This window comes from Notolabrus celidotus, chromosome 9 (genome assembly GCF_009762535.1).
Source record: "Notolabrus celidotus isolate fNotCel1 chromosome 9, fNotCel1.pri, whole genome shotgun sequence".
NCBI lineage: Eukaryota > Metazoa > Chordata > Actinopteri > Labriformes > Labridae > Notolabrus > Notolabrus celidotus.
The window spans coordinates 3495907-3521929 of NC_048280.1; the positions used below are offsets into that span (position 1 = coordinate 3495907).

Sequence of the window (26023 nt, forward strand, 5' to 3'; positions counted from 1 at the left end):
CAGACCAAAATCTGATTTCAAAGTGTTTTTTTGAGCATAAACTTTAAAGACATGTTTGGGGACCTCTTAGACCAATATATATTGATGACAAAAGCGTGATATGTCACCTTTAACTCAAAATTTATATAACTATGATTTTATTTAAATTCTCAGATATGCACAGTTGCAATATATATTTGTTCTCTTATATTTCTTTGTAAACAAAGTCATCCTTTTTAATTTTTACGGTGTGTTGTAACTCAAATAAAACCACTGCACATTTTTTTTCAGCACTTTGCAAAAAAAAACTAAAATCACCATACAAAAATACCTTGTTGGAAAATTTCAGAACAATTCTAGAGAAATGGAAAGTGAACGATTCCAAAATGAAAATTTTAAATATCAAAACAAATAAGGTCAATCTCTTTAAATTAGGGATGTGTGGATGTTTTTCTGACTGTGAATTTGTAATGCACCTTTCTTTTTTTCTGAAAATAAAAAATTGGAAACATAAATTATGGATGTAAATTTCAAGTATTTTCCGTTATTGATCTTCGGAAATGTTAATGATCAATTATTGTTTAATCGTTGAAAAAACAGAAGCATTTTTCATGTCAAAAATAATGCCAAATTTTTTTTTTTCCCCTGAATCAAATTTTCCTTCACACAACACAATATATATTACTGACAGTATTAAACAGCTACGGATCATAATGAGGTGTTCAAAATGTTAAACATGCTGAATACTAACATGAGGAGCAGGCTTATAAATAATCTCCGTGGACGCATGGTCATAGAGTGAAGACTCAGACTACAACATCTGGATTTACTGCAACAGGACGACTGAACAGGATCATACAGTTGTGCTCATAAGTTTACATACCCTGGCAGAATTTGTGATTTTTTTGGCCATTTTTCAGAGAATATGAATGATAAGAGAAAATTTTTTTTTCACTTATGGTTAGTAGTGGGCTGCACGGTGGTGCAGTGGGTAGCGCTGTTGCCTCACAGCTAGAAGGTTCCTGGTTCGAATCCCTGGCCGGGCGGGTGCCTTTCTGTGTGGAGTTTGCATGTTCTCCCCGTGCATGCGTGGGTTCTCTCCGGGTTCTCCAGCTTCCTCCCACAATCCAAAAGCATGCTCAGGTTGATTGATCACTCTAAATTGCCCGTAGGTGTGAGTGTGTGCGTGAATGGTTGTCTGTCTCTCTGTGTTAGCCCTGTGATAGGTTGGCGACCTGTCCAGGGTGTACCCTGCGTTCCGTCCAAAGCCAGCTGGGATAGGCTCCAGCCCCCCGTGACCCCTAACGGGATAAGCGGTCAAGATAATGGATGGTTCGTACATGGGTGAAGCAAAGTGTTTATCAAACAACTGTGTTTACTCTTTTTATATCATAATGACAACAGAAACTACCCAAGAAACCATAAATTCTGCCAGGGTATGTAAACTTATGAGCACAACTGTATTTTGGACTCAGTGTCCAGTTTTCTGTCTACTCATTCTTATTGAGAAAAATAAACATTTAAAAGCGTTAAGGTGTCAGCCGGAAGCGCAACGGGGTCATAATCAGGGAAAAAAAAGCGCTCGTGGGGACCTGTCACTCAGCCGCAGCCCCCTTTAAACTTAAAACACCTCCACTCAGCGAGTGACGAGAGAGCAGCGCAAGAGACTTCATGATGTTGAACAAGCGGAGTGGAATGCAGATAGCGCCTTCTACTGTTTAAAAATAATATCCAGATACACATTATGTTGAATCAATTTTAATCCACCGTTATTTGTGTTGATTTTTTAAACGTCTCTCGATATATCCTTACATCCTTACTTATTAAACATGATGGAGATGGGTGCATGCGCAGGTGTTGCAGCCGGTAACTCCTCATGACTCTGCATAATTTTTCCTTCAGTTTCATCACACCAGAGTGGATTTAGTTGGATAACGAGCACAGATTGGTACAGAGAGCTGCAGTGGAGATGAACTTTAATGGCATCTGCCTCCCTGCTGCCGGCACATCTCAACAGTCTCGGCTAAAACAAACAGCTCTGGAGCCAAAATAAGCTGCCTTCAGGTGTAGGGCCAAGGTTGAGACCAGCTAAAGACGTATCAGTGGACGATGAAGGAGAACACATTTGTCCAAAGTAAGCCCTTCAAAGTTTTCTAAATAAAGTGGGTTAAAAGTAAAAGTTCAGTCCTGTTAGTCTGCTGATCTCCACGGGGAAAGTTGTTCACTGGATTTGTATTACAGGCGGAAGGCAGCGACTGAGGCCTTTACAGGAGAATCATGTTTCTAATGGTGAGGGAAACCAGAACAGCTGCAGGAAACCCAAACAAACACGGGGGAGGATGTACTCAAACTGAGGGCCTGCTTGCTGTGAAGCTATGGTGCAAGCTATTGTTCTAAGTATCCTTTTAAAGTAATGAAGCACTGTGAAAACCCTGTATCAGTTCTGCTGCAGACTCAAGGAAGAACCTCACACATGTCATTAGCAAGATGTTTTAACCATAGACTGTATAAATGATGGATGTAGTATCAGTGACGTCACCCATCTGTTTCAGAAGCCCTGTTTTGAAGTCGATCCTCAGCGGGTGCTATATATTGGAAATGCTGAACTCAACCAAACTTCTGTCGAGCTAGTGTGAGGTAAAGAGGCGGGCCTTTAGCATTTCCGCTAACAGCTACAGGGTGCCTGCCTGTCAATCAAGTCAGCCATGCCCTTATTTGGGCAAAACATGTAAGTTTGATATCTTCAAATATAGTAAGGTATAAAAAATTCACCCTGATAGAGAAGTTAGCTTCTCAGACCTAAACTGTTTTTGAACCAGGCTGTAATCAGGTTTATGTCTGCTGTAAAGTTTGTCTCTTTGAATGGGTGTGTATGTGGTTTCCAGTACTTCTGGAGCCAGCCTCAAGTGGACACTCAATGAACTGCAGTTTTTAGCACTTCTGCATGGGCTTCATATTTAAGACCGGAGGTTGACACTTGGTTTGAACCATAGACTGTATAATTAATGGAGGTAGTATCTGTGACGTCACCCGTCTGTTCCTGAGCGCTGTTTTGAACGGGAGCGGCGGGAGCCATATTAGTAATGCAGAACTCAACCAGGCAGAGGGTGACGTTAAGAGGCGGGGTTTGAGCCTCCTAACCGACAGCTTTGTGTTCCCGCCTGTTAATCAAGTCAGTCATGTCCTTATTTGGGCAAAAACTTGTAATTTAATATCTTCTGAACTGTCGTGTTAGAAAGAAATTCACGCCCACACAGTGTGCAGATAGAGAAATAAGCTCTTCAGACCGAAGCTGTTTTTTGAACCAGGCTGTAAACATGTTTATTTCTGATGTAAAGATCGTCTTCTTTGAATGGGTGTGTATGTTGTTTCCGGTGTTTCTGCAGCCAGCCTCTAGTGGACACTCGATGAATTGCAGTTTATAACACCTCCTTCATATTTAAGACCCGAGGTTGCCGCTTGGTTTAGAACAAGCAGCAACCTCCGGCCGCAGGAATTTAAGCCAATGTGGAAGTGTTAAAAACTACAGTTTCTCTAGTGTCCACTTGTAAAAGCACCGGAAACCACAGACACACCCATTCAAAGAAGACGATCTTTGCAGCAGACATAAACATGTTTACAGCCTGGTTCAAGAAACAATGTAGTCTCTCTATTAGCGCATACTATACGGGGCAGTTTCAAGGATATTAAGATTATGAGTTTTCCATAGTGAGAGGCAGAGCTGACTAGATTAACAGGCGGGAACACTGTAGCTGTTAGCGAAAAGGCTAAAAGCCCACCTCTTTACCTCACAGTAGCTCAACAGACATTAGGTTGAGTTCAACATTTCCAATATGGCACCGCTAACGATCGGCTTTAAAACAGTGCTTCAGAAACCGATGGGTGATGTCACGCTTACTACGTCCGTTTATTATACAGTCTATGGTTTAAATCAGTGTGTCATGGTCTGTTTTTTTTTGTGTGTTTTGCCCTCCCTCCTGATCCTTTTCCTTTCTCCCTCAGCAGGTACATGCAGAGGGGCGGGGCCGATCTCCACGGGAGCGAGGCTCACAAGACACACCTGCCTCTCATCCCGCAATCAGCCCGGCTTCTTAAGCCTGCTCCAAATTCTCCTCAGTGCCAGAAGATTACCGCTCATGCTTGTGTCTCGTGTGTCCTCGCTTTCGTAAAGATCTTCTGTCTAAGTATTGTGCTCAGCGTAGTTACTCTGGTTTTTGTTTTCTAGTGAGTTTTTTCCCTCCTGGACACCCTTCGTTATTTCTGACCTTTTGTTCTCGTTTCCCGTCAAGGTGATTTTCTGTTTGTTACCTTTTTTGTAAATAAACGTTTTTTTGTTCGACTCGGCATCTGGGTTCTGGCTCTCCTTACACATCCGTAACACAGTGACCCTTTCCTTCATCAAAAACAGCTGAAGCTTTACTCCACATGTAAAGTTGTAGACACCGATTGCTTCCCTCCAGGACGTTGACCTGGGCGTGTACTATAATCAGCAGTCTGTACGGAGTGACAGCAGCGTAGAAGCTGGGATGCTTTTCTGTTTGACTGATGGTACCCAGATTGACACCTCTACTACAGTCCGGGCATGCCGATAGAGGAGGGGTTTTTGAGTCTGAAGCATGTGTTGATCTTTAAGCCAAAGCGAGAAATGCAATCTGAGACTCAGCTATCTGTGTGCTTATTTTGGCTTTCATCTCCTTTGGGAAAATCGTGATATCACCATCTCAAGGCAACAAATAACACACATTTAGAGCTCAGCTCTGACAGAGAAATGTGTTTTCAAAGCCTCATTGCTTTGGGTTTATACTCGATATGTTTTGAACTGAAAACATGGTTGTAGAAATTAGAAAGCACTGTGAAAAAATAGTTAACAAGATAGTCATTGACAGGAACGGTGCCATCCTGAGCCTAGAAGAAGGGAAGTGTTAAAAGCAGAAACAGAAACACTTTGTCACATATTAAAAGGATGTTAAAAAGAACACAACACTCATTATTCATCTGCTGCATTCATAACAATATCTGAGTTGTAAAAAAATGAGGTGGTATTTTTTGGGGGTCAAGAAATGTCAGGAAAACCTCAAAACCAGTGCCGTAAGAGTCCCTCAAAACAGCTCTGCTTCCTCAGCTCTGAGCCAATTGGTTCCAAGAAAAGGCGTGCATGTTTTGTAATAAATGAGTCATGAGTTTATTCATAATCTTTAATAAAAGGAAATGATTATGAAACAGCTGGCCACAACAAATATAACTAAAGGACACTTAAATCCTCCTTTTGTTTTGGGCTTTTATTAGCTGCAGATTTGGAGCACTAGTGAATGTTACTGGCAGTAAAGCAGATAAACTATTCACTTGCCAAGTTCCTTTTAATGAAAACAACATGTCATACTGACATGCTTTTAATAGCTTTTGCACCAAATCAAGCAAACACATTTGGAGTTTTCCACAGAAGATACAGCTATCAATGACCAGTAATTCATCAGTGCTTACCTTCAGCGTCTGTGGGCCTGGGGGAGGCCAGCTCCTCCTCTTTATGCGCCCTGCAGGTGCCAGCGTCCAGCTGCTGCAGCATGGTGGGACACAGCTCCTGTAAGCCCTGGCCGTCCAGCCGTGACTGCTCGCTGATGCTGTACATGGCGAGCGTGTCTGCGGGCAAACACTGGAGGGATGAAAAGATGTAAACACATTAGTTAGATGGCAAAAAAGAAGTCACAGATAGACAGAGAAATTGTTAATACAAAAAAAGGATGTTGCAAAAAAAAGGGGGGCCCAGGATTGAACCCTGGGGCACACCAAGTAAAAAAACTACTACTCCTAACAACGAAATGTAAGAAAAATCAACGGAACTCTCTTTATAAACAATGAAAATGCTATTAATGTCAAGGAACAGTCATGTTAGACCATGATGAGCCCTCAATGAAGACTTGATGTTGTAATGTGTCAGTTTGTGCCATGACCATTAAGCATTTTATTTATGCAGAAATCAATCAATCTTTATTTATATAGCGCCAAATTCCAACAAATGTTATCTGAAGACGCTTTCCAAACAGAGCAGGTCTAGACCGGATGCTATGTTCTATTTTTAACAAAGACCCAACATCAAGACCGGATCAGATCCAGTCCCATCTTACAGACAGGACTCAGTCTGATCTCATCTTAATCCACCATGAGCAGAGCACTTTGCAGCATTTAGCAAGTTACAGTGGCAAGGACAAACATCCTTTAACAGGCAGAAACCTCCAGCAGGACCAGACTCATGTTAGACACACATCTGCTGAGACCATGTTGCTTTACTACTGTTGTTCTTTGCATAAGGACTTGGTCTGTTTCTTCTCTGTTCTATTTAAAGTTGAACGTCTTTTGGTCGTCCTATGGCATTCTATTCATCAATTCATTAAAACAAATCTGTACATTTTTCAATCAGGAGAGTAGTATTAAAACAAGCATCAAAGAAAGAAACCATAAAATCAATAAAAAGAAAGTCTGAAATTTTTCAAAGTGACCTGAAAGGCAACAGTGTGTTAGCTTCCCTCAATCGCCGTTTGTTTTTCTGTTTGAGTGTAGAATAGATAGTGATGACCTACCGGAGGATCTGAGGTTACATGAAGGCTCTTAGGGAGTCAAGAGGTCAGCAATGTAGTCTGGAGCTGAACCTCCAAAGAGCTTTAAAAGTCAACACCATCATTTTAAGATCAACTGGAGGCCAGTGAAGCGATATCAAAATGGGTGGACTGTAGCCTCTGTATGTGAGGCGCTTAGACCGCCAGGCCACCAGCACCCCCTCATTGGGATTCTTCTGTTGAAATTGTAAACCAAGACTGCTTTTGCAGCCTGTAGTTTGTCTCTACCTCTGACACCTACTCCATGGCGGCACTTTTAGGCATTAAAGGTGACATATCATGCAAAATTGACTTTTTAATGGTTCTCTACCTGAAATATGTGTCCCTGGCATGTCTACAAACCCCCTGAAAATGAAAAGAATCCATTCTGCCCCTGTTCTGATTTCTACACCTTTCTGTAAATGTGTGCTGAAACGAGCCGTTTCAGACTTCAGTGTTTTTGTTACGTCACAACAATATCCGGTCTGTAACAGAGTCAGAGCTCGGAGCTTGTTCAGCCCATAGACTGTATAAAATACAACTCAACCCCTCCTCCGTTTTTCATTCCCTGCACACATGTGTGCTAACAAGGAGCTTAGGAGGGAGGCATGCTAGTTGTAGGCTGTCTTAATAAACACAAAGGTCGGTTTTACTCCCCACGTCTGCAGATTTGAAGATCTAGTGGATGATTTTGATTTTCCATGGAAAAGTGCTAGCGCTAGTTAGCATAGCTACACAGCTACATGTCGTAGCTGTAGCTGTAGCTGTGTACCAAGACACACCTCGACATACTGACAAATAAAACAACAAGTAACACAGAATCTGTGACCAATCCTTCAGAAAAGGTCCTGCTGCCTTTCTGGCAGAGGTCGGTTTTACTCCCCATGTCTGCAGATTTGAAGATCTAGTGGATGATTTGTACTTATCATGGATACATGCTAGCGCTAGTTAGCATAGCCACATAGCTACATGTTCGTAACTGTGTACCAAGACACACGTCGACATACTGACAAATAAAACAACAAGAAACACTAAATCTGTGACCAATGGTTCAGAAAGGTCCTGCTGCAGGCGCCTCTCCGTCAGGATCAGATTCTGGATCAGATTCAGAGGGTTGAAGTAACGCGGGTCTGTTATATGTCAGCCAACATATAAACATTAGATCAACGTGCTGGAGAGCCGAGGCCACATCCACTTCCTGAGGGGGCGTGGTCAGAGAGAAAACAGACTGTTCTGAGGAGGACTGAAGAAGAGGGTTTTACTTTAAACTTTAAAGACATGTTTTGGGGACCTCTTAGACCAATTTATATTGATGAAAAAAGCGTGATATGTCACCTTCAAAACAAGAAACTAGAGATAACATAACTTTTTAACTTTTCATAACGTTTGCTTTTGTAGCTCATGCAGAGATAATTGTGGTAATTTCAGTCATATTTCTGAGACAAATGTCTGTTTGTTTGGCACAAAACAGCTCTGAAAATTCTTTGTGATTCATCGGATGTGAAACAGTTACTGGACAAACAAAGACAGAGCAGATATCTCAAAACGATTAACAGAGGGAAAGGAAACAAACAGTGATATCAACTTCTAAAGTGCTGAACTTCCTCTATCGGAGATATCAAACTTCCAGAGTCACATTGAAACAGTGAAGGGAAACTGGATCCACAGTAAATATTACAGCTCTACTTTGGGACACAGGAGTCAGATGGAATTTAATCTCTGAGGACAGAAAGTGAAAGTCAGGCTTTTGAGAATGAGTCAGACTAATTGAGATACTTATTTGAGTCATTTTCAAGAAAAAGAAGCACGTGTTGTCTGATTTCAGTTTTTTAATGAGACTATATTCTTGTTTCTTACTTCTCTATGGCGTGAGGTGATAGTTTTGGTAAGCACTCATTGGCCTTGTCCCCATTTTCTGACATTATAAGGCCAAAGAACTCATCACTCAAACGTCACAACATGTGTTTAGTCTTTGTACAAACTTCTCATTCTTCCCATTGTGACAGTGGAGTACTGGAAAGCAACGTGTAGTAATACCTGTTCCTGAAGGTGTCAAACAACACATTGCTGAACACACGTGCCTGTGCTTTCCTAAAGAGGGAGTGTTACAGGGAAAGTTTGACTCCCGTTCACCGAGTCACACACCTGCACAAAAGACCGACTCTTCCTGTTTCTCATTTCAGAGTAAAGAGAGAAACACACAAAGCGGCGTTTCAACATCCAGCCTCTGAAACACAAGTGACGTCAGTTCGCCTCTTGTTCCAGTCAATTTCACAGAGGTGTTTAAAACTCTGTGATCGTCCCTTAATCTATTCAAAGGCAGATTAGAAACAGAGGCAATCATCCAGGACACAAAGCATGGGAAATATGCTAAATATTTCAGCTATCTGCCACCACTGGCTCCTGATTCATCCAGGACTTAGGCTGGGTTTGACCTCCAAAAGGTTGTAGTCAGGCACCTCCTCAGAAAATGTGACTTCACATCACAGCTAAGGAAACATGATTGTGTAGAGGTATGTGCTTGGGAAAACAACAGTTCAGAAAGGAGGAGGTCAGCTTTCTTCATCCTGCTTTATGCTTTGTGGTTTTAAGTCAAGACCTTGAATCAGGTTCTGCCTGATTTTTCGGACACACCTTCTCTAGTGTCCGGACACAATGACTGTCTCACAGTAAGTTATTATTAAAGAAATTCGATTGTCAGTCTAAGATGAAGCTGGTCTTCAACAAGACGACCTGTTCATTTGAAAACCTATAAAAATGTGGCTAACGATTGAAAAACCACACAAACATTTGTTCAAGACTGGGCGCCGTTGGCCTAGTGGTCTAAGCGCGCGGCCCATATGCAGAGGCTATAGCCCCTTGTCGCAGAGGTCGCAGGTTTGATTCCAGCCTCGACCAATTACTGCATGTCCTCCCCCACTCTCTACTCCCCACATTTCCTGTCTCTCTTCAGCTGTCCATTAAAAAAGGCAAAAATGCCCCAAAAAGTATAACTTTAAAGGTGACATATCATGCAAAATGGACTTTTTAATGGTTCTCTACCTGAAATATGTGTCCCTGTCTACAAACCTCTCGAGAATGAAAAGAATCCATTCTGCCCCTGTTCTGATTTCTCCACCTTTCTGTAAGTGTGTGTGAAACGAGCCGTTTCAGACTTCAGTGTTTTTGTTACGTAACAACAATATCCGGTCTGTCACGGAGTCAGAGCTCGGAGCTTGTTCAGCCCATAGACTGTATAAAATAATACTGAATCCCTCCTCCGTTTTTCATTACCTGCACAAATGTGTGCTAACAAGGAGCTTAGGAGGGAGGCATGCTAGTTGTAGGCTGTCTTAATAAACACAGAGGTCAGTTTTACTCCCCACGTCTGCAGATTTGAAGATCTAGTGGATGATTTTTATTTATCATGGATAAGTGCTAGCGCTAGTTAGCATAGCTACATAGCTACATGTCGTAGCTGTAGCTGTGTACCAAGACACACGTCTCCATACTGACAAATAAAACAACAAGAAACACAGAATCTGTGACCAATCCTTCAGAAAGGTCCTGCTGTCTTTCTGGCAGAGGTCGGTTTTACTCCCGCCGTCTGCAGATTTGAAGATCTAGTGGATGATTTTTATTTATCATGGATAAGTGCTAGCGCTAGTTAGCATAGCCACATAGCTACATGTTCGTAGCTGTGTACCAAGACACATGTCGACATACTGACAAATAAAACAACAAGAAACACTAAATCTATGACCAATCCTTCAGAAAGGTCCTGCTGCAGGCGCCTCTCCGTCAGGATCAGATTCTGGATCAGATTCAGAGGGTTGAAGTAACGCGGGTCTGTGAGCAGCCGTGTATATTCAGCCAACATGTAAACATTAGATCAACGTGCTGGAGAGCCGAGGCCACACCCACTTCCTGAGGGGGTGTGGTCAGAGAGAAAACAGACTGTTCTGAGGAGGACTGAAGAAGAGGGCTTTTCAGGCATGCCAAAATCTGATTTCAAAGTGTTTTTTTGAGCATAAACTTTAAAGACATGTTTTGGGGACCTCTTAGACCGATATATGTTGATGAAAAAAGCGTGATATGTCACCTTTAAAAAATGTGTTAAAGACAGCAGAAGAGAGACAGGAAATGCAGCAAAGGGTCTTGGTCAGGAGTCGAACCAGCGACCGCTGCAATGAGGACTATAGCCTTGGTACATGGGGCGTCATGATGAGCTGAGCCAGGCCTGGAGTCAACAGGTCAGAGGTTTTCAGCGGACAAGAAAGACAACATTGATGAGGAGAGGAGGAGGAGGAGGAGAATCCTTGATTCAGTAATTAAACCTCGGTCACATGACTCCAGCTGTCCGGCGGTCCTTCTCTGTGCGGCGTTGGATTTTGACGGATGAGAAAGCACGGAGCCAGACCACAGCGGAGACGAATCTGGTGGAAGTCCGATGTTACTTGACTCATCCCCTGCCTTCTTTGGTCAGGATGTGCGTGTTTCTAGACTTTTTTACAAACATGTCAAGGTAAAAGGAAATCACACTGGTCTGGTTACAGGGACGGTTTAATCATAATGTTAAGTCAGACCAAATGAACCTTCTTGGACTAAGCTGTTTAACAGATGTGTGACTTCATTTTTCAACTCTGAGATAAAAGTCTTTATCGCATGAAATTCAAACCCAATACCAGGAAGTCTTTCTCAAAATTAATGAACAAATCTAATTAGAGTTGAAACTAATTCTTAATACTCTAAGAGACTTACTGTTATGTAAATGAGACCCTAAATGACATACATGGAAGGCTCTTATAGATTTGGGTTTATGGGCTTTCCTCTCTTATTCAGAATAATCCAAAACGTTACCAAACCAAAGCTGTGAGGTTCTTTTTTCCACTTATTCTTTCCCTGAGTTATGCAGTTCCACCACAAGCAAAAAGAAAGTGAAATATGTTTCAGAATAGACGTTTTGTATTCTCTGGGATTGTGCAGAAGTCTTATCATTGTAGGACAAACCCTTTTGTTTATTCAGGCATACTTCCCCCCTGTTTTAAAACACGCAGATCCAACACTTGACAGCTCACTGGCAGCTGATCACACACACTAAAACTTTTCCATTATCTGAAATATCCTCAAGAAACTGTTCACATGAAAACTGTGTGAAGCTTGCTTGTTCGTTAAGTCCTCAAGGAGCCGATCATACCACTATCAACACTTCCACAGAGAAATATAGATCCAAGGGATGGGATTTAAGCCTGTGAAAGCAGAGTGTTGGGGCTGAATCTGTGAGTGTTTGTCACAGCCAACATTTGAAACTGTTGTGTAAAGGACAAAACGGCTGATTTATTAATTCAGTTATAAGCTTACTTTATAGATCCATTGGGCTTCGTCCTTCAACTACACGCCTCCTACATGTTCTCTTTCTGGTATGTGTCTGATCTTTTAACGATGTTCATCAGCAGCATGTTTTATTAACTCGCCCGAATAACACAAGTGGTGTTGTGAAATGTTTCCCTACTGGCTTCACTCACTGTTATCACCACAGGCTCGTAATGACCTAGAGCTGCACATGACCCAAAGTTAAGATAGTGCTGGATGACATCGCTGCTGCACTCCTCAATTACTGCATTAAAAGAAGGGATGAAATGAAGGACCTCTCTCTCTCTCTCTCTCTCTCTCTCTCTCTCTCTCTATCTCTATCTCTATCTGTTCACCTGCAGCAGAGCATGTGTCAGGCTCTGCAGGTCATGACATGAGGGGCAGTATGAGTGGAAAACACTGATGTCTTATGTGTGTGTTTTATTTTGTTGACACATCATGTTTCTTGATGAATACTTGTAGATAGATCTGGGCGATATTGTAAAAGATGTTATATGTTATTTAACGATAAATCAAAAGGCAGATTTTTGCTCCTGGGTGAAAGTTGAAGACAGTTTGTTGGCTTGGATCTGGATTTAGTTTTCTGATAAGCCTCTTGAATCCATCATTTCTGACCGTGCTAACAGGAAGCAGGTCTTTAATGTAAGATAAGATTTTTGTGAAGTTTTAGTTTGTAGATTCTTATTTTTCTCAGGTTGAGGTAATTTGCTTAATTTGATTTAAATTTACAACAAAAGACAAATCAAAGTGTGTTGTGTGTATCAGTTTAGTAGAGATTTGTTTTGAGTTGTGCACTACTGGGGGAGTGATAGTTTCCCACAGTGCAGTGAATGCATCACGTTTATTCAGTGTTCAGTTGTCCTACGGTCGCGGTGGACATTAAACATCCTGAAAGTATATTAAATGAAGTGTATTAAGTTAATAGTTAACGCAGAGTCGACTCAGTGTCAGACTAAAGGCTGATTTATACTTCTGCGTCGAATTGACGGCGTAGCCTATGCCGGGGGTCCGCGTGGCTCCCGTACCTACGCAGAGGCCTACGCACGTAGCTGACGTGCACCTCCTCCAAAATGTAACTATGCGTAGAGCCGACACGGACCGCAAGCTCTGTGATTGGTCCGCTCGACGGCTTTGTCTTTCCCGCATTCACAGCACTTCCGGGATCCCGGACATCGGCCGTGTATTTCATCTCCTCCTCTCTATTCTTCATGTAATCATGTCTGTATGATAAACAGCAACATGTATCAGCTGTAGATTAACATAACACGCTCTGAATCTCTGTGGAAAAGTAAACAGAGATCGTAACAGGACCGGAAGCAGGCGACCGGCTATCAGAGAGACCGCACTGCCCTCAAGCGTTTCGGAGGAGAATTGCTGCGCGACACGGACACACCGACGCACAAGTATGTGGGGCTCATGTCCGCGTCAGCCCCTGCTGCATAGGGGCGACGCAGAAGTATAAATCAGCCTTAACGACTCTGCTTTGAGCTGCTAGGTTTTGAGTTTTCTTCAGTGTCGCTGTCACACGTCTCAGCTGTGTTTACATTCTGCTCCAAACGTCTTTAAGCCCCGCCTACCTCTCACTCTGCGATATGATTGGCTGTTCAATGTTGTCTTCTTCTTCTGTCTAATGTTAGGTGTTAGCGCTCCCTCCTTTTGCAGTGGTTTGGGGTGTAATTACAGGTTCAAATATATCAAATTTTAATCCAAGAGAAAAAATTATATCACAATTATTATGGTTATCAGTTTATCGGCCAGCCCAAAAAAACACAATGTTAATGTGGTTTCTAAACGGCTGCTACATGTGCAATGATTACATTTTCATCTGTCATCTGAACCACCACAGAGAAGTAAAACCTGAGAGAGAAAACAAAAAGCCACATTACGCTCTTACCTTGGAATGGTTGGTTTTCGGTGGCATCGTTGTCGGCATCACCGCCTTTTTGGGCCCATCTCCTTCCCCTTCACCCTGATCCTGGCTGAGGCGAGCCAGTAAAGACCTCAGCTGGGGTACTGTGATGGTGACGTTGTCCCCATAGCGGCTCAGCAGGTCCTGCAGCACCTGGGAAGGGGACTGCGTCTCGCTTAACCCTTGACCCGTCACTCGGTCCAGCGGGCAGAGAAGCACAGCGAGGACCAGAACGTAGATCCGCTGGCGCTGAAGAAGGCTGATCGTCATAGTGGGACGGCCATGAAGGGACCAGATAAGCATGGCGTCTTCACAGGCTGAAGGACGATGATCTGTTGGGGGGGGGCGAGATAGAGAAAGACTTAAACCTGTGCTTTCTTACTAGTTTGGACCATTTCTTACTTTTGGCTTCAAGAACGAGAAGTTGACAAGTGAAAATAAATATTTGATTGTAAACAAACAAAGTCAAGCTTCAACTGAATATTTAAAGAGACAGGTGAAATTCTTGCACAAAGAAACAGAAGGTTGCAACAGTGCAAACATGTTCCCTGAATATAAACAGCAACATTATTCTTGGCCATGTTTTTCTTTTAAGCAGCTAACGTATCAATCAATCAATCAATCAATCAATCAATCAATCAATCAATCAATCAATCAATCAATCAATCAATCAATCAATCAATCAATCAATCAATCAATCAATCAATCAACTATTTCAAAACAGAGCAGGTCTAGGCCGTACTCTATGTTCTATTATTAACAAAGACCCAACATCAAGACAGGATAAGATCCAGTCCCATCTCACAGACAGGACTCAGTCTGATCTCATCTTAATCCACCATGAGCAGAGCACTTTGCAGCATTTAGCAAGTTACAGTGGCAAGGACAAACTTCCTTTAACAGGCAGAAACCTCCAGCCGGACCAGACTCATGTTAGACACACATCTACTGAGACCGTGTTGGAGAGAGGGATAGAGGGAGATGAAGAGAGAGAGAGAGAGGATAGTGGTGAGACGGATAGTAGTAGTTGTAGCAGCTGGAGTCTGGCACTTCCACAGCAGCAGAGATCCAGAGGAACCTACGGGACAAGGGAGCTCAGGGACTCCAGAAAGGTCTATGGTTAGGAACTTTAATGGGACAGGGAGAATCAAAGTGATAGGGAGAGAGGGAAAGACAGGATCCGAGTGTGTCATTTCCCCCTGGCAGTGTAAGCCTATAGCAGCATAACTAAGATCTGGTAGATGATTCCAAAGGAGAGGTACCTGATAGCTGAAGGCTCGACCTCCCAAACTATTTTTAGAGACTTTAGGTATGATGAGCAGATCCAGTCCCATCTTACAAACAGGACTCAGTCAAGGACAAACCTCCTTTAACAGGCAGAAACCTCCAGCAGGACCAGACTCATGTTAGACACACATCTGCTGAGACCGTGTTGGAGAGAGGGATAGAGGGAGATGAAGAGAAAGAGAGAGGATAGTGGTGAGACGGATAGTAGTAGTTGTAGCAGCTGGAGTCTGGCACTTCCACAGCAGCAGAGATCCAGAGGAACCTACGGGACAAGGGAGCTCAGGGACTCCAGAAAGGTCTATGGTTAGGAACTTTAATGGGACAGGGAGAATCAAAGTGATAGGCAGAGAGGGAAAGACAGGATCCGAGTGTGTCAGTTCCCCCTGGCAGTCTAAGCCTATAGCAGCATAACTAAGACCTGGTCCAAGCCTGAGCCAGCTCTAACTAAATTTTGAAGCCTACTCTTAAAAGTAGAGAGGGTGTCTGCCTCCCGGACCCTGGCTGGTAGATGATTCCAAAGGAGAGGGGCCTGATAGCTGAAGGCTCGACCTTCCATACTATTTTTAGAGACTTTATTTATGACAAGTAGGCCTGCAGCGACAGGATCAGATCCAGTCCCATCTTACAGACAGGACTCAGTCTGATCTCATCTTAATCCACCATGAGCAGAGCACTTTGCAGCATTTAGCAAGTTACAGTGGCAAGGACAAACTTCCTTTAACAGGCAGAAACCTCCAGCAGGACCAGACTCATGTTAGACACACATCTGCCTCTCTCATTGGAGTGCGTACCTTAGCCAGGCTCTTTGGGTAAATAGCAGCACTAAAAGGGAAACACTCATTCCTCCAGCTGACGTTGTGTTCAGCTTCTGTAGGTCATACGGGGTAACCAGTAATTCTTTGTTTCATAATCATTTCAAATCTCATATTTGGTTCAACTTTTGCAAAATGCACAAATTAAAATCTGCTGCATGCGTATGCGATTTTCTCAATCCAAAAACCCGGAGACACTAAGAAAGAGTGAAAGGGGGCATTGTTTATTCTGCTGCTTAAATGAGGTTTGTCTGGTTTACTTTCTCTGGATTTCATAATATAGTGTTTAACTAAACTCACCACACAAAAAATAATCTTATAAATAAGGAATTAACACCAAACAAAAGTGAGGAGTGAATTTATTTGGCAAGGTATGCATTAAGATATGTAAATATCAAAGTGTCATGTACTCAACAAGCCAACACCAAGCTGCCAGTGAAGTGTGCCACAAGTGTCCTCAAAGGCCCGCTGTTAGCCCAACGCACACAGAAGGAACAGGATACCAGTGGGAAAAACACAGACGCTAATTATAGACAATTGAAGCCCACATCCACCAGACAACACACACACACACACACACACACACACACACACACAGTCAGTGTGATAACCAGCAAGGGAATACTGTATCACTACCTTTAGATAACACCAGACTGACTGCTTCTATTGTTCTATTGTTTAAAGATAAATATCTGCAGGGATAATGGAACTAAATGGGAATAACACAAACATACTGATAGTTGCAAGTTTGGTTTTAGATGTATGCACAATGGAGAACTTTCTTACTGGAAATCTTACAGAGGAAACAACAATTGGGGTTATTTAGAAAACCCTTTTTTTGTTTTATGCAAGTGAAAATATAAAAACAAGTGCAAGACAATAAGATAGGTAATACAGATAGCTGCAAACTGATCAGATGTAACCAGAGAAGGGAGATCGGTGCTCTGCAGGAGGAAGAAGACGCTTGTGGAACAAAGTGAAGGCAAAGTGAAGCACTGAAAAATTCCCAAATGTGGTGTACACTTGCACCAAGATAAATATTCAGGTCAGACTTTTGTAAAACTAGTTGAAATATGAGGTCAAGTTGACAGTCTGTTGGTTTTTCTGCCGGTTTCTGAACAAAGGAGCCGACCTGACCAGGATCCCCCTATGGATGCCACTTCAAAAATACTGAACTATTCCTTTAAAAGCTTCTCCATCTCCAAGCGGGTTCTCCACATCGCGGCCTGGATCATTTCTCGTGCGCGCTGCTTTATTCCCACATTCAAGTAATGATCTTTATTAAGAGGATCAAATACAGTCGAGATGAAGTGCAGAGGATCCGAATAGATCTCAGTGAATCGTTTGCAAAACAGACTCTAAGAGTGTACTTTTCATTGTTTTCACTCCGTGGGCCGTCTCAACCTCTTTGCTTTGAAGACGCTTTAAGTGCTGCAATGAAAGGAAGAACGGATGCAGACATGTTGGCCCTCATCCAGACAAGAGTGTACTGGCCGCAGTTTTTGCTGGCGTCATCACAACATTCTGTTTCAGCCGTGTTGTTTGGGTGATAAAAGTCTTTCGGCGGAAAACCGAAAATGCACTTTTGGGCCACTTTCAGCAAAGAAATGTTGGTGCATCCCTAGACAATACGGGGTATGTTAAACAGAGATGTATGTGTAAGTGCGTACGTATGTATGTAAATATGTATGGTCCAAAAAAACTTCAGAAAATTAAAAGTAAAAAAAAAAAAATTCAAGGACTGATCTTCTCCAAGTTTAGTGGATACTGGGAGTGTCAGGGACATGAGCTTACACTAACTGCAGTGTACTTCAGTTTGTCTTTGTCACTTAAAACGTGTACAGCTCCACACACAGGAATTCAAAATATGTATGTTTGCAGCAACCTTAGTGGGTGGGAACAGCATGTCAGGATTTCTGCCACAAAGAGTCTGAGTGAATCCACACACACACACAGGCTGAACTGTAAAGTACCCGTCCCCCTGCTCCCACTCACAGAGCCCTGATTCATTTCAACAAACCCCCCAGGTCCACCTGCAGAACTTGGCTCAACTCACAGACCCATTCATTTCTTCTAAAGACACACACGCTCACCTTTCCCCACAGAGCCTCTAATGATAGCTGGAGTGTAAAGCTCATGAGTCTGACTCTGTCTGCCCTGAGGCTGCGAGCGTGCTCAGGGAAGCCCACAGGTTTCCTGGGAGCAGGGGAGGAGCTGAGGGAAAAAAGAAGAAATTCCTGAAGAGAGCAGCGGGCTCCACAAGAGGGCCGTGAACTGAGGAGGCGCAGAGAGAGAGGGGGAGGGGGAGAAGATGAAGGTTACGACTCACTGGTGAGGAAGAAAGAAATACATGAGAAGGATGAGGAAGAGAAACTGGAGCTCGAACTTTCTGTTTCTCTTCCAGTAGACTTCTTGGAATAACAGTCCATCACTGAGGCCAAACCACAGCGTTCCTTTTCTGTAACTGCAATGAGCATTCCTTCTTAATTGTTTTACAGCTGCTAAAAGAGACGCTGGCAGGAGAAGCAGACAGACATGCAACAGCTGCAAAAATCTAAATGTGCGGCTGTAGGGAAAACGCACAGATTACAGGAGGAGGGAATAAAAAGGAAAGCCATGCAGAGTTTTAAACTTGGATTCTTTCCAGCAGGGGAAGGTCTACAGGTTTTAAAATCAGTCCTGTGGAAAAAGATCATGCTACTCGCTTGATTTATCACTTCAGTAATTATGTTTACAGAAGAGTTTGTGGATTACATAAATCATGGTGACACTAAAATTAAAATAGATGATGGAACAGGGTGTATATATGCAGCCATGGACACTAACAGGCAAATTCCACCAGATCCGTGTCCGGTCACGGCACCAGATCTGATAGGTTTCTATTCTAGTCAATGTGTTAACTTCCACTGGATCCACTCTGTTGTGTTCCAGCTGCGTCTCTGATCCGGCAGGTCGGAGCCCTCCGGATCAGATACACAAGACTTCTATTTTTGCCGGATGCCGGAGCACGACGCGTCAATCTCAACAGAGCAGATGGAGCGGGACAGGAAGTCAGGTTTCACCAAAACAAAATGAAAACATCCGGTTAATTTTCAGAATAAAACACTCTGTGTTATCACCAGATCGTATTTCACTTAACTACAACAACAAACCAAAGTCATGATGAGCGGAGCCAGGCCTGGAGTCAACAGGTCAGAGGTTTTCAGAGGACCAGAAAGACCACAAGGATGAGGAGAGAAGGAGAATCCTTCATTCAGTGATTACAGTGGGAAAACCTCGGTCACATGACTCCAGCTGTCCGGTGGTCCTGCTCCGTGCTGCGTTCTGAAAACGCAACCAATGAGAGAGCACGGACACAGATCTGGTGGAAGTCCTGTGTCAGAATTCACAAGCTCACCAGTCCTGATTGATCCTGTAATTAGTTTAACAATGGTCCAATCAAACTGTTTGAGAGTCTAAAAGTTAATCTACGCAGTCATCTTTAAGATATGGTTTTATTTCCCACTCAGGTGCTCCTGCACGTCATCCTCTACTTCCAAACAATGCTAGCAGCAAGCAGCCAACGGCAAGCAGCCAAGATAAAGAGGGTGAAGAAAATATTCAGTCTCCTCTCCCGGGAATAAATCAGCTGTGTGTAAATATTTTAGATTTCTTTGAAAGCACAATACATGTGCAGTATGCAAACACTGTGGCCCAGAGACAAAGTACCCAAGAAACAAGACACCTGGTAAATAAAATAACCAAACTATCAATCAATCTTTATTTATATAGCCTTAAATCACAACAAACATCATCTGAAGATGCTTTCCAAACAGAGCAGGTCTAGACCGTACTCTATGTTCTATTATTAACAAAGACCCAGCATCAAGACCGGATCAGATCCAGTCCCATCTTACAGACAGGACTCAGTCTGATCTCATCTTAATTCATCATGAGCAGAGCACTTTGCAGCATTTAGCAAGTTACAGTGGCAAGGACAAACTTCCTTTAACAGGCAGAAACCTCCAGCAGGACCAGGGAGTCTCTGTAGTCTTTTGTCGAACGTTTGTTAGACTTTCCTGAGTAAAGTACAAATTTTTAAAAAAAGGTCAGTCGATCTTATTTCTCCAACTTCCAATTTCTGCTCAGTGGCCAGCTTTTCTTTTCTTTGGGTCTGGGCCCAAGAGGCAAAAAGAACAAGACTCTCCTCTGCAATAAGTCACCACCTCCAGGAATTACTCCCTCTAACAAATCTTCCCCCTGTATTGGCTTTAATGAAGTCTAGTCTACAGAGGAGAGGAAACAGAGAGGAGTAATCTTTTAAAAGTCTCTCCAGGTCCCGTGTTTAGTTATCTAACTCTCGTCTTACAAAGTTCTTGTAAAAGTTTAATGAACTCAAATGAACCTTTCGCTTCTAATTAAGGATGGGACATGATGATATTGGTTCACTTGTTATGAATTGAAGAGTTACTGCAAATATATCTCATTTTAAAAGTACAATTTTTCTTAGTTTTCCCCGGTGTCTGGATGTAATACAGTACTCCCACCAGACGTTGGCGATAGTGTGTCTTAAAGCTGCTTGCTAACCGTAACAGGAGAAGAAGATTGAATGCTAACTGCTTTAAATGGTAAATCAGTCCCTCCAGGATTTCCTGGGATTTTTTTGTGATTGTTGCAGCCCAAAAAGCCTGAATTTGCGACAGCTGTTTGAAAAAATTGCGGTGAAAGTTGCAATTTAAAAAAAAAAAAATTCCCAATAACATCTCAGGGTTAAGTAAATACTCTAAATTACAGTTGTTTTTAGAAAACATTCTTGATATGTCCACTGTGACTGTATTTTAATTCTCTTGTTTCACAGAAAAATGCCATGAAAGGACTGTATTGCACATTTACGACGGTCCCTGAATGCACCTCGCAGTGACAGAGGCACTGGACAGACAGTCAGTTCACGGCACTCTGAAATGAATCTGCATCTTTGATGACTAGGAGTTGATCAAAACTTACTTAATGTGTCTGATGTTTCACCAAACTGGATTAAATCAAGCTGTAGACGAGGAGCTTTTTACAGTAATGGTGGCAAAAACGTCAAACCTCAAATATTAAATAGATGTCCCTCGGTTGTGTCTTTGTTACTAACGCACACTGGGGGTAAAAATCATCAATGAAGATGAGACAGATGCATGGAGGTGAGGAGAGCTGGTTCATAAAGCAAACCTGCTGCAGGTAGAGACCAAGCAAACACTGAGCCCCTCAGATAATAACTCTAGAATCTATAAATAACAACGTTGTCATGGTCACTTGTCCTGCCTGCTGTCCTCGCTCTTCACCCGTTCTCTGTGCGTGTTTTGTTGTTGAAAAGTGCCGATCAAGGGAGGACTTACGTTTATGTTCCAAGGAAGTGAAATTGATGATGAAACCGATGACATGCAGGGGCTGAGGTTAAGGTAATTGGTCAAATTTGCGGGAAAGTTGCGGTGATTGTATAAAATTGCAAGGCCGCGAAAAAAAATCGCACTGATTGGTTGAATTTGCGTTGATAGTTCTTCCTGGAGGGACTGGTGAAAGAAGAAGAAAAGATCAGTGACAGTCTCTGGAAATACGTGAGTGGTAGTGTGAGAGTCACTCGATTTCATCCATGTCATGTATCTACTGCCCAGCCCAAGTATTCCACTAGCGTTGCCCTGCTTCATGTTAAAAGTCAGCTTTTATTATTAATTCCTTTAAATTAGGAGATGATATCCAGTAGTGACTGTTAAAAGACCGTTAAATATGTGTCTGTGTGTAAAAAAAAAAGTGTGCTATGTTAAAGGTGACATATCATGCAAAATGGACTTTTTAATGGTTCTCTACCTGAAATATGTTTCCCTGGCATGTCTACAAACCCCCTGAGAATGAAAAGAATCCATTCTGCCCCTGTTCTGATTTCTCCACCTTTCTGTAAATGTGTGTGAAACGAGCCGTTTCAGACTTCAGTGTTTTTGTTACGTAACAACAATATCCGGTCTGTCACGGAGTCAGAGCTCGGAGCTTGTTCAGCCCATAGACTGTATAAAATACAACTCAACCCCTCCTCTGTTTTTCATTCCCTGCACACATGTGTGCTAACAAGGAGCTTAGGAGGGAGGCATGCTAGTTGTAGGCTGTCTTAATAAACACAAAGGTCGGTTTTACTCCCCACGTCTGCAGATTTGAAGATCTAGTGGATGATGTTTATTTGTCATGGATAAGTGCTAGCGCTAGTTAGCATAGCCACATAGCTACATGTTCATAGCTGTAGCTGTGTACCAAGACACACGTCTACATGCTGATAAATAAAACAACAAGAAACACTAAATCTGTGACCAATCCTTCAGAAAGGTCCTGCTGCAGGCGCCTCTCCGTCAGGATCAGATTCTGGATCAGATTCAGAGGGTTGAAGTAACGTGCTGGAGAGCCGAGGGCACATCCACTTCCTGAGGGGGCGTGGTCAGAGAGAAAACAGACTGTTCTGAGGAGGGATGAAGAAGAGGGTTTTTCAGGCAGACCAAAATCTGATTTCAAAGTGTTTTTTTGAGCATAAACTTTAAAGACATGTTTTGGGGACCTCTTAGACCAATATATATTGATGAAAAAAGCGTGATATGTCACCTTTAAGTGTTGATAACCAAAGAAGCTAGATGAGGGCTGTGCATGTCATGAAACAAATACTTTGATGTATTCCTTAAAAAATACAGCACAAGACGTGTGAATCATAGAACGATGCCCAAAATAGCTACCAGTGAAAATTGACTTATGACCAAAGAGTATGAAAAATCAGGGGATTTTTTTTTGAGGCCATGAAACCATTTAGAATGGTAGAAATTAAGAGCTAAGACCCTGGGTGTGAATAATCAACTCAACTTTATTTATATAACACCTTTCATACAAACAAGCATGCAGTCCAGAGTGCTTCACAAAAGAACAGAGACAGAAAACAACAGAAATGGTAAAATAATAAATAAATAATCATAGATAAAATACTTTAAATTAAATTAATACAAATCAATTGAATTAAAAATCAGTTAAAGTTAAAAAGACCAGATAAATAAATAAGTAAGTAAATAAATAAAGGGCTAAAAATAAATCACTCCAAATTTAAAAGCCAGATTAATAAGGTAAGTCTTAAGTTTTCTTTTAAAAACACCCAGAGAGCTCGCCATTCTGATGTTCTGAATTTCACCCCAGATATGAGTGGTTGACTCCATTCAAGTGATAATGCTCCACCTTATCAAGCAGTCCATATATAAACACATTGCATTGTGAGGATTGCTGTTGGCGGCCACAGCTTCAATGTCAGCATGAAAATAATTTAGTGCCTCTGTTTGCCACGTCACGTTTCCTGTCTTTGTTTAACTGGAACATAGTTCTGCCCAAAATGTCAACGAATTAAGAAGCCAACAATCACCTTGTTGTTGGACGTGTCTGTCATGTGCTGCTATTATGAGTTACTCCTTAAGAGTTCCTTACACACCTGATCAGGGTGTGTACTCCCTTCTCTTTGAATGAAAAATAAATGTGGTGGAGGAGAAGGAGGGAGATATCACTTACCCACTCTTGACCTGGATATGTTACAGCAGGTTCACAACTAGAAAAAAGCTTCAGGTGGTCTAGAATTAAAATGTCACACCAAACTCAGTTTACAATTTGGAGGGATTTTAGAAGTAAGCTATTTTGAGGCAGAGCCCAATCATTGTTAAATGCACCGTCAAACTCTTGTATGGTTTGTTTTGTGTGTTTGATTTAAAAAGAAGACCTTGTATCAACATTCCTGTGTCTTCTCCAAACAACTGAGAACACACGGCAGAGAAAGCCTTCTGTTGCCTCAGTCTCATTGTGGCTGCCGTCCAATCACAACAATGCAAAAGCTGCTTTTAAATGTCAGCGTGACAGGTCAGGGCGATGTCGCCGCACACTCACAAAATCACCATGCCCGTGCAGTTAAGAGTCCAAGGCCTATTTGTAGCAGTGGAGATAAAGGATGGTGTAAAGAGACAGGCAGTCTGCAGCTGGGATGGTGAAATGAAGGCCTCTGCTGTGTCTGAGTTCTTACAGCAGAACAGGAAATGTTAAGTCTGCTTAACCTTTCCAAGAATTCTATTTCTGAGAAAGTCCGTACTTTGCCCTGACTCAAACTTTACCTCTCTCTCTCGAGACACTTTTTTTCAGATTAGTGACTTTAAGAAAACAGTGCAGACATGTGACTTCAGGCAGGGGGGTCATTTCAGGACATACAGGCCCTGATGTTTTTAGGGTGGGATTCGGTACTGTTTCAATTTTATCGATTCCTGATGCAGATTACACTATTAAAAACAGACAAAAAACAAATATGAATACTACAAGAATAAAAGTTAGCATGGAAGTCCTGATCCCGATCTCAACTATCAGATTGGCGCAGATCCAGGCGTTTTTTAATTGATCGGCATTTGAGCCAATCATTACCGTCCCGTCACTGAACACAGTTTACAGCTGAAGTCTAACGGGTGTAATTGAGCGTTCTGAGTTCGCTTAACCGTGTATACATAATGAGAAAATAATAAATGTGACATTGATGTAGAACTCAAGACATGATCTAAATGTTATTGTAGAACTCACATGTGCACTGCCAGACACATTACAGAAAAGCATCTGCTCTACGCACCCTACGGTAACTCTCCAGGGACGTATGGTTCAAAAAGACAAAACACATAAACCAAACACAGGACACTGTCACATTAGCATTAGCATCCTTGTGGCTAGCGGCAGCTACTGTTCTCTATACCGACATGTCACTCGGTAGCTAGTGGCATGCAACCGGGCATGTTTCGATCTCACTGTCACTCCCAATTTTAACGTTCTCCGTCTCTCAGCCGGATGCTGTCGTTGTGAATCACGCACTGTCTCGTGAGAGTTGCGTTCTAGTGATGTGTCGGTCGCGAACAATCCAGCTCTAAGAGCCGGCTCTTTGAAGTGAACGACAGGAGCCGGCTCCTGACTGGGAGCCGGCTCCTGACTGGGAGCCGGCTCCTGACTGGGAGCCGGCTCCTGACTGGGAGCCGGCTCCTGACTGGGAGCCGGCTCCTGACTGGGAGCCGGCTCCTGACTGGGAGCCGGCTCCTGACTGGGAGCCGGCTCCTGACTGGGAGCCGGCTCCTGACTGGGAGCCGGCTCCTGACTGGGAGCCGGCTCCTGACTGGGAGGCTTTAACAGAAAAAGACGAGAACAAAAAAAAACGGGTCCCAGTCAGGAGCCGGCTCCTGACTGGGACCCGTTTTTTTTTGTTCTCGTCTTTTTCTGTTAAAGCCTCACGTGATTGGTCAAGACATGGTGGCGTCTTGACCAATCACGTGTCTACATTGAGCAGAACGGGGAGGGGAGGAGTTACAGACCCACACAGCACAGTGAGCACCAACGGAAGGGAGACGAGAGGGAGAACGTGCGCAACAGAGAGAACGCACTGGAAAGGTGAGAAAACGAGTGACTGCAGGAAACACAGTAAACTTTAGACACATTGAAACAGCATAGACTCTTAAAAGGCAGAGTGTAGACTCTGTAAGGTGAAAGTGTCATCAATCAGGGTCCACAAAGAACCTGCAAAGACACATTAGAAGTGTCTGTGAAGGATCTCAGTCCTCCAGGTCATGGACATTAGAAGTGTTTATCCATCAGTGCAATAAGTGAAGAATAAAGACAGTGAAGGGAACCTGCTGTTAATGAAGGTGTTTAAAAGTGTATAAATAATATACATGCAATTAGAGATTGGACCTTTTTGTCTAATTGAGAGGGGTCTTATTTTTGTACTTTATATTTAATTTCTGTAGCACTCTGCTCCATGTTGAGTATATAAATAAAGCTTCATAAATAATACACATTTGATATAATGTATGTTTTTTACATTAGTTACTCATCTTACATATAATTTAACATTATTTTAGGTGATACATTAATTTAAACAAGAAAAAATCTGAGGAGCCACTTAGGAGCCAAAAGAGCCGGCTCTCTAAAAAGAGCCGGAATTCCCATCACTATTGCGTTCAGAGCAGCCTGGGATTTATGCGTGCTGTAATTAGAGATAGACCGATATGTTTTTTTTTCAGGGCGGATACCGATTATTAGTAGTA

At 42.5% G+C, this 26023-nt stretch overlaps 1 protein-coding gene across 2 annotated transcripts in view; it reads right to left on the bottom strand.

Moving 5' to 3' along the window:
- Nucleotides 1-26023, bottom strand: part of slc39a14 (solute carrier family 39 member 14) — a 60778-nt gene that overhangs the window by 19462 nt on the left and 15293 nt on the right. For both annotated transcript variants that reach the window (XM_034692339.1, XM_034692340.1), the window contains exons 2-3: nt 13816-14162; nt 5461-5629 (exon numbers count right to left, since the gene is read on the bottom strand). In XM_034692339.1, coding sequence (XP_034548230.1) covers nt 5461-5629; nt 13816-14162 — 516 coding nt within the window. The remainder of the gene's footprint in view (nt 1-5460; nt 5630-13815; nt 14163-26023) is intronic.